The sequence below is a fragment of the Tyto alba genome, unplaced genomic scaffold, assembly GCF_018691265.1.
Source record: "Tyto alba isolate M040663 unplaced genomic scaffold, T.alba_DEE_v4.0 Super-Scaffold_2, whole genome shotgun sequence".
Classification (NCBI taxonomy): Eukaryota; Metazoa; Chordata; class Aves; order Strigiformes; family Tytonidae; genus Tyto; species Tyto alba.
In genome coordinates, this window is record NW_024881282.1 from 87116983 (window position 1) to 87126301 (window position 9319).

The following is a 9319-nucleotide window of genomic DNA, read 5'->3' on the forward strand; positions in this document are numbered from 1 at the left end:
GTAGACTGAGGCTGGAGGCCCCTGTTCAAGGCTGCTTCATACTTTCCATTCTTAAGACCTTGTCTTTAATAAATTTGCCAGATAAAGCCAGCAGGGCCCAAAAGTATTGTTCAAGTCTTCATTAGACTGATATTTCTGGGAAAATTGAAGCCCAAATGGGAAAAGTAGTTCTAGGAAGGAGCTAAGAAAAGCATGCTTCTCTTCTTTGTGTCCTGCTGTGATTCTTTGTAAAGCCTCAGAGTCTGAATGTTGCAGGAGCAGAGGCTTTGGAGCCAAGGAGCCTTTACAGATACAGTGTTCAGCCTTCCCAACTTCAGCTAGTGACGGCTCCGTCCTCAAACAATTAGAGCTTCTCTTTGCTTCTTTGAGCCTACGCTGCGAGGCACCATCCCAACAGAACTGGTCAAAGCTGAGAAACTGTTTTACACTGTGACCTGAGCACTTGTCGAACAGACATTACGGAGGAGGAATGATGTCTGATTCATACAACCTGCCGGGTATCCCAAACAGGAGTTACTCATTCCCCCTTAGTGTTAACCTTTTCATTTGCACAAAAGGCAGAGGCAGGCAGCAAATATACGAAAACTTGCATGGGTTGCCACGTAGCAGAATTGCTTTTTTTGCTGTGGGTAGGAACCCAGATCAAGTGCACACAACTGATAAAAGAACAGTAATATTGGAAACATGAAAGCCACAAGTTGGAAGATGCCAGAATTAATGTTACCCATGTAGTCTTGATTTGGCCTCTCTCTGAATGAGGTTGATCGTATCGGTTAACCTTATATTAGTTAGCCATATATATATAACTAATGCACCAGATATGTAACTCATGTAGCCTTATATTAGCTAACCATATATTTTTATCCCTAAGAAACTCTTGTTTCAGTCCAGAAGGTGGGTTGGATCTCCAAGAGAGAAGTTAATTGTATAATGGAGGGAACTGTTATCTTTTAAACGGAGGCTTAATTTGGAATGGATGAAGCCAGTGAGCCAGAGGGATTGTCAGAAGGAAACGGGTGGTGTTGTCATTAAAGCAGTTGGATGCTTCTGCTGGGTAATTGAATTCTGATCCTGCTTATGTAACAGAGTTGCTATGTGACTTTAAGCAAATAGTTTTTCTTAGATGGTCATTAATTGGGTCTTTCGTTCTGGTGCCTGATGGGAGAGATCCGAGGTGTGATTTGCCTGAGGGCTTTGCTCTTCTGGCTGCAAGTGAATTCGGAAGCTGCTGCGTAATACTGCGTATTTTGAAAAATCAGATTCTGGTAGTTTCAAATAGGGGACCCAAATTTAATCATTTTGAAGTGCTGTCTGTTATGATAACAATTAATACGATAGGAAAACTGATGAAGAAATTAATTCCTCCTTTAGAGCAGAGTTTGAACTTCATGAAGAAAATAGTGCATTGGATATATGCTGTGAACAGTGTGTAGGAGACGTGGTCTTGAGTAAGCAGGATCTGACCTGTGCACTGAGGGGGGGGGAAAAAAAAAAAAAAAAAACAAACAGAAAAAACCAAACAAGTAGGAGTCCTTTGGGAGAACATCATGCTGTTAGCTGGCATTGTAATGCAAATGCAGAGTGAACCAGCTTAGGCTCAAGGCTGTCTGTAACTGATGTTCTTATGTGCTTGACTTTTCTATCAGAAAGTGCTTTTTAAATTAGAGATGATACATAAAGTATAATTTAAAAACAAGCAAACAGCAAACCTCAAGTGTAACTGAAGTGCAGTGTCATCAGTGAAGAAGACAAGATATTCCTTCCCCACGGAGCTGGAAAGGAACTCGTAGCCATGAAAACCCATCATGCCTGGTGCAGATGAGGCTGGAATACTTGGCAGAGGGTCTTTTCAACAGCTTTTTGGTCTCAGTTCAGCAAGCTACTGGCTGGATCCTGCCTATATGGTCTCATAGTTGGGCAGACCGAGACCCAGCCTTGAGCACGGCTTGCTTTCTGTTTGCAGCGGGACGGCTGCCGGCGTTGCTGGGGGAGGCAAGGGAACCCCCTGAAGCATGTGGCACCCGCTTTGTCCCGGCATAGCCGGCTTCATGTGCTACCAGGCAGTTGGCAGCAGGCCCGTAAGGCAATTGTGTGGGAGGGAAAGATGGCCAGGACGTGGCGTTTGCTATCAGAAGCAGCACAGATTTAGCCACTGGTTTTATTGGAACTTTTGGAGCTCTTTATGCTGGGCATCTGTTTAAGTACGTTGCTGATTTGGAGCCAAGCAACTCTTACAAGTTACGCTAGCAGTGAAATACATGGGTAGCATTGCAATCCCTTTTGGTTTCATATAACCAGACCTCGCACTCAAGAGGGTACTTAATCAACCTCTTCCCCCAGTCCTGCAGTTTGCCAATCCTGTATCTTTCTAACCTGTTCTTAAATACCTCCAGAGCTAGCTTCACATGGTGGCCTTCCCAAAATTTATTCAAGTGCACTACGGTCCTTACTTTAGATTTTTTTTTTTCCTTGATATCATGTTAGAACTGATAATGCTGAAGTGTTTTTTTTGTGGCTTATTGAACTTAGTTGTAGATTCACCTTTTTGTAGCAACCTTCTACATTTGTAACTTTTTGCAGTTTCATCCTTGGACATTCTCCTGTGGAGGCTCTGCAACCCTTACTCCTTTGAACTTTCGTGACAGAGCTTGATTTTCAGACCACTTGATTTTTTTTCTAGTGCTTTTCTCATACGTTACTAATTGATACAGAGCATCCAAAAGTGGTTGCCTTATTGTAGATGAGACTAAGGGAGCCTTGATAACACCAGGAGTACTTGATTTATTTGAAGATCCTACTCATTTTCATGCATTTTCTGTGCATTTTAAATTTTTTGCAATAGGATGATGCTGATCTATTATAACTCCTAAATGTGTTTTCAGCCTATGTACCCCAGCCTGTTCTGTATAGCTGATTTTCCTAGTTAGGTTGATTTGCAGATGTGAATTGCACCTTGATCCTTCATTATAAGCTGGATAAAATGGAAAAAACAGTCTGAAACCTGTCTGCTACTGTGCTGGTAGCTTGTCCGAGTGTGGTGTAAGGTCTGTGGACTCAGTGAATGTGTCCTGTTCTGTCAAGCAGGTTATCACTGAAAACGCACAATAATGCAGACTCTGGGGCACAGATGAATCACTTCTGATTCATGGCTCCATTTTGATGTCAGACCATTGATGGCTACCCACAGTAAAGGTATTTGACCTATTTGCCATTCCCTGTTAGCTTAATCTAGGTGATGCCTTGATAATTTGCCTTAAATATCGTATAAAAGGACAAAAAGTCCTATGAAAGTCACAATGGACAATGTCTATTGCCAAGTCCCATCCGTAGGGCCTGCTGCTTCGTAGAAGAAATCAGAGTGATGTGATGCAACTTGTTGCCATTGGCTGCTACTCACCACCTTCTCCACTCCTAGTTGCCTGCAAATTGTCTGTGATCCCATTTTTTAATTGAAATTAAACTAATGGATATGTACTTCCTGGCTGTTCTTCCCACTCCTTCCCTGAACATACTTACTTCTCTTCTGTTTCTTTTTTCTCCCCTTTCCTTTGGGCTGTGTACTGTAAAGACACACAGACAGGAGACAAAAGATTACAAGCCTTTAAGGGATTGGCTAATTCTTTAAGGAAACATGACAAAGCACTAAGCTTTGTTACAGCCTGGGTAACTGAAAACAGCGGCCAGGGGCAGAGGAAGATGCTGTGTTCACTGTCTATCAGGAAGACATTAAGGGAGAATAAAGCCGTGAATGTGTTACTTAAAACGTTTTTACTCATGATTCTGATGTTCCCAAGCAAAGAATTTTATTTTTAGTTAAAAAGGCACTGCTGTAAACTGGTGATATGAGCTCCTCTGGCGGTTCAGGAAGGTTGTTGCCATTTAAAGCTTTCTCTGTGTTCAAGAAGTTCATGCTGCACTGTGGCAGTTACCCTGTTTTTGTGCCATCTAATCCTTGATCAGAGACTGTACCGTGCTCATCCCTGGCAGTGTTGTTGTGCGGAAGAGGCTCTAGTTTACTTCTACACTAGGATATCTGGCAGAGAGGCAAAAAAGCATATATATAAAGTTAGGTTTTAGGGCTCCCAGTCAAGTACCTACCTTTGCATCAATGCTGCTCTAATTCTAGGAAAACCCATCCAGTTTGCTCTGCCAAGGTGACAAATTGTATTGCTCGTATGAAAGTGTCGGCTGCTGTTATTCGTGTGTATGGCACAGTAGTTCTAAAGATTGTGCAAAGAAAACCCAGCAACTCTAAAGCCACTTGGACTATTACGAATCTTTCGTTTTTTTTCCTGTGCAGATAATAACACTTTTTTTTTTTTTTTTTTTTTCTTTGTCCCTCCACCTCCTCTTATGCAGTTTCAGCTTCTTGCCTCAGCGTTATTTAAGTCTGGCTCGGATTTCACCACTCTTGGTGAGTTTTTGTATTAGAATAATTATACTAAGTATGTTCCTTCTGATAAAGATCATTACTATTAGTTTCTACTGGTTTTATATGAAATGTTATAGTTCATATGAATATTGTAGGCCCTTTTCAGTTTGAATATGCAAAATGCCCTTACTTAGACATTTGAGAGATTATTTATAATGACCAGTGTCCCATGCCTGGGTCCGATACTTAAAACATCTGTCACCAGTGGTTTTAAACCCATGCCTACCAGGATCATTTGTTGTCTCTTATTACATCTGATGCTTCACTGTTACCCAAATAAACAGAAGCTTTGGTCAGAATAAAGCACCTCCTGTCATGTCACTTTGGAATCTCACAGCATGGCTACAGCTCTGTTTGCTGTGATATCTGCAATTCCTGGAGTAGTTTGGTTCGCTCTGTTCTTTGCAGAACTAGTTCTTTGGGCAGAATGTCAAGAGCGAATAAAACAGTGGCGTGTAGGGCTGGAAACAGGAGGTCTGAGCCAAAGCCATAATTCGTTTCACTATTCTGTCCAGTTAACTCTTTTAAACAGTTGAGAGATTAATCCTGGGTAAGCTGTAGCTTGGTTATAGGCATAATTTACATTCTTGTAAGGATGTGGTGTCCTCAGGTTACCGAGCTCTCACTAGGAGCGTGGATGACTTCAGTTTTTGACAAACACATGATTCCCAATCTAAGGAACTGAGGAGAGGAAAAAGCCCACTGCACTCTCTGCCCTGCTGGATGAGGAAGCTCTGCTGAGCTTGTGTGATTTGGAAGACTTAGTTAATGCTTTAAGATGAATTTTTTAAAGAAAGAAAACCCAAGTTTCAGAAAATTGTTTTGTTTTGTTTTTTTTTCATACTTTTAAGTGTTCTAAAACATGAATTAGTTCTTAACACAAGCAAATGCTTTATTCGGAGGTTGGTTTTACAGATAGGAGGATGGATACATGAAGTGGGGCTTCTAAAATAAAACAAAAAACCCAAGCCCTCCTTGATCTGATTAACTTGGTTGACCTTGATTAACTGAAGAGTAACTTCACTAAATTATAAAAAGCATTCCTTTGAGATACCAGTGATTGAAGTAATACAAAGCAGGGGAAACCACCGTATGCCCACGCTATTGTTCTTGCTGTCGATGGTTTAAGTATGGGGATTTGGATAAACAATGCAGACTAAACCCTCTCCTGTTGGGAGGCAACAAAACGAGTTTGCACAGCACTCCTGTGCCAAGACGCAACCCGGGTCCGCAGTGCAAGTCCAGTGACTAAATAGCAACGCTGACTTGGGACTCGTACCAGCAGCAGAGCTTGTCTCAAGAAAAGCTGCAAGCAATAGAAGTACCAGTTTTGGTTAAGACAGTAGTGAAGATAATGAGGAAAGCCTGAGGACAGAAGAAATGAGGCACCAAATAAAAATAGCTACACAGATTTTGTTTTCTGGGACATCTGAGCAGTCCCCTGAGGACTCTTGCTTCCCCCATTTCTTCAGGACTGTCAATGAGCTTGGCAGCCGTTTGCTTATTAGTTTTTATGGCATTTTGATTGCAGTGTTGGCTCGGGGTGACATGATCTCTGTGTATACACACATAGCGGTGGGACAGAGCTGGCGGGCTCCGTACTTATTTGAGGCAGAAGCAGCAAACAGTTAACATCTGTCCGAAATGGACAACCGGCATATTCCACAGCTTAACTGAGGGTTTCAAGTAGTGAGCGCTGACTTGCTTTCCCCTTTTCTTCCTTCCCCAGGATTTTCAGATGTTGACCACACGTATGCGCAGAGAACTCAGCTGTTTGATACTCTAGTCAACTTCTTTCCAGACAACATGACCCCTCCTAAAGGCAACCTGGTGGACCTCATCACGCTGTAACGGAGCAATCACTGGACACGTGGAAGAGGGGAAAAGCATCCATTTTCAGTATTTTAATTTTTTTACTGCATTGATTGACTGCTGGGATGAAGTAATATAGTAACCCCTAGGTGTTTGAAAGGGGTTTTATACTTGTATGGTGAATCCCTGAAGCTTTTCCCTTGGAGTAGGTTAATAAAATGTAACTGACATACTTCTGACTAAATATATATATTTTTTCTGACTTTGGATTTTGAGTTGGCAAATGTAAGATGAAAAGGTGGGGGGGGGGGGAAGGGGAAAAAAGAAAAACAAACCCACCAAAACAATCGTGCGGTGATCATTTTTGCCTGTAGGGGAAAATTGAGATTTGTGGGTTGTCTGGCATTAAAGACGATGGGGATTATTTTGGGTTTTTGTGAGAAAAGGGAGGGAGGGGCGGGGGGAGGTTGCTCTTGGCTCATTCGTAGCTAGTCACGGTGTATTGCTTCACCCTACAACTTCATCCTCAGCAGCTGAATAACTTGGCGGCAGGACACTGGCATGCGTTGAGGTAATAGTAATGTATGTGTCTTGAGTTCGTGATCGCATTGTGTCATGTGAAGGGGAGCGCGTGTTACAAATTGCCTGTCTCCTCACCCCAGAATCGGGCTGACAGTAGTGTCAAATTGCACCTGATACCTAATCTAAACCTGAATACCTACATGCCCGTCTTCCGCTCTCTGGAGCCTTCCACTTAAACCCGACAGGCGAGTGGGAGCCTCAGAGGAACTATTGGGAAACGGGAGCGCAGTCGGCATCTGCACGGGCCCCTTTTGGGGGATTATTCTGTTTTCTCTGCTCTTCTGATGAGAAACCGTGCAGGTCCTCGCAGAGCCAGGCACAGCCGCGCCTTCCACCGCCCGCACACCCGAGCTCGGCAACCTGACTCCGGGCTGGGTGTAGGATTTCTGAAGCAGATTGTCCTCGTTTACATGCGCCTATGCTTCTGTGTGCTTTTGTCAATGTGTAAATGTAAAGAGGATTTGCTCCGAACAGCTTGCCTCCTTCCTATGTAGTGCAGCTCATTCACTTTTAAATGCATTTTAGACCTAGATCTGAATGTGAGGGAGGCCTTTTTCGCATAAATCTCTTTGAAAGCAAGCTGATGCATATGTATAGAAAATATATTCTTCCTCCCTGAAAGCCTTCTTTATAAATAAGGTAAGGGCTTGGTGCTGCGCTGTGAAGTGGAATGAAGGATACACATACCCAGCATTAGAAACTTTCTGCATTTGGTGTCAGTGAGCATTCAGTACAAACTGGCAGATGTAAATATTTATACGAGACTGCAAAGCTTTATGTCCAGAAATGTTCATGCCGGTAGGGTTTCATTGCTGCACCCACTGTGGCTGCACGACTCCTGTTGAACTTGATGGAAGTCTTGTGTGTGCAAAGATGATTTGGACTCTTGAAATAAAGAGTTAGTGAAGTGTCTTTTTCAGAGCTCGAGTGTCTGCTTGCTTTGATTGCATTGTATTGCCTCTTTATCATGTTCTTTGTGTGACTTCTGTAGTCTTGGTACGTTAGAAATAAATTTAAAAACTCATACTAATGTTTAATCACTTAGAAAAGAACAATGTGTTAGAGGCTGGGCTTTGCTTTGTCTTCAGGGAGGACTATACAAATACAGTGTTTTTAAGTAACCTGTAACTTGAGACTGTTTTTAGACATTGTATACTTCAGTGGATGGCAAATCAGATGTCTGTGGAAGAATACACTTGGTACATAGTGCAGTAAATGAAATCTGATGAAATTGTTTCTTTGAAACATGGCAGTTTTTTTTTTCCAGTGGCATGGAAAGTTTGATGTCACTGTTAGGCTTTAGGATGGGCTACCTTTGGCGCTTTGTTAATGAGTTAAAGTAGAGTTTACATGGTACAAATGTGGATACCAGCGGTGCTATACTGGGGGAATATTCCAACTGAGGTATTGTTTCCACTGAGATTGAACTGAGCACTTTAAATGCAACCAGCCAAAATGCTGCAGCCCTCTAGTACTTCAAATTTTACGGCTGTTGTGCTCCCTTATCACTGATCTCTTTTCCTGCCTGTTCTCCAACTTCAGTCAGATGATTAATTGCTTTTTGTGACAGTTTTCTAATCAGACAAGCTCTTCAGAAATCTTTATGTGTACACCTTTGACTACGTATGAGGCTGATCCCAAAAGATACAACTAGAGGGAGGAGCCCCCGTGAGCAGGCAGTAGAAGTTTAGGAATGCCAAAAGCTTTGTGAGCGGTGTTGCTGGTGAGCAGTGCATCGTGTCAGGCTTGATTTGTGTTATAGAAATTCGATCAAAACTCATTGTCCTCTGTGTCGGGGGTGCATGCAAAGCCTGACCGCCTGGCTCAGTTTTTTGTAGCACAGTGTGAACGAATGATTTGTCTGAGCAAGGTGAACGTTGCTTCTGCAGGACTGACAATCCCAGCTAATGAGAGCACTTCAGGACGATCAAATATTGACCTACCTTTATCCTGAGCAGATCGATTTCAGCCCGCATGAGTACAGTTTATGGATTACAGCTGGTGATTAACCAGCAGAAACTATTTGCTCAGCTTTGGAGTATTTGTTGAGCAGCAGAGGCACCCTGTGGCCAGAGAGGTTAATCCAAAGTGAAGGTTTCTTGTGCCTTTGCCAAGGGTCTTTCCCGGTTCTGTGTCCTTAAAGCTAGGAGTCAAAATGATTTCTTCGCATTGGTGTATGCTACACTACCTGATTTAAAAACTAATTAAACATTCTAAGCAGTGGAGCATAAATTTCCTTTCAAAATAAGCCAGTTATTGACAAGCAGTTACAGGGAGAGTTTTAATTTAATTACATGCAGATCTTTAAAGATACTGGTGATATTCCAGGAAAGCATTAAATGTGATCATTACAGAAATACTGGAGTACAAACTGAAAAGAAGCCCACTTGATCTGAAAACAGCCAGCTGAAAATTCTTCACAGCACAGTGCATGCAATGTTATGACTATAGAAGCTGTGTGTGAAAAGTCTTCAAACCTCACCCTTACTGCTT

At 42.4% G+C, this 9319-nt stretch overlaps 1 protein-coding gene across 1 annotated transcript in view; it reads left to right on the forward strand.

Moving 5' to 3' along the window:
- The window catches only part of MKLN1 (muskelin 1), a 98795-nt gene extending 92319 nt beyond the window's left edge, over positions 1-6476 (forward strand). The window contains exons 17-18 of the mRNA XM_042791933.1: positions 4360-4414; positions 6162-6476. Of these exons, the coding sequence (XP_042647867.1) occupies positions 4360-4414; positions 6162-6283 (177 nt within the window). The 3' untranslated portion in view covers positions 6284-6476. The remainder of the gene's footprint in view (positions 1-4359; positions 4415-6161) is intronic.
- The last annotated feature ends 2843 nt before the right edge of the window (positions 6477-9319 follow it).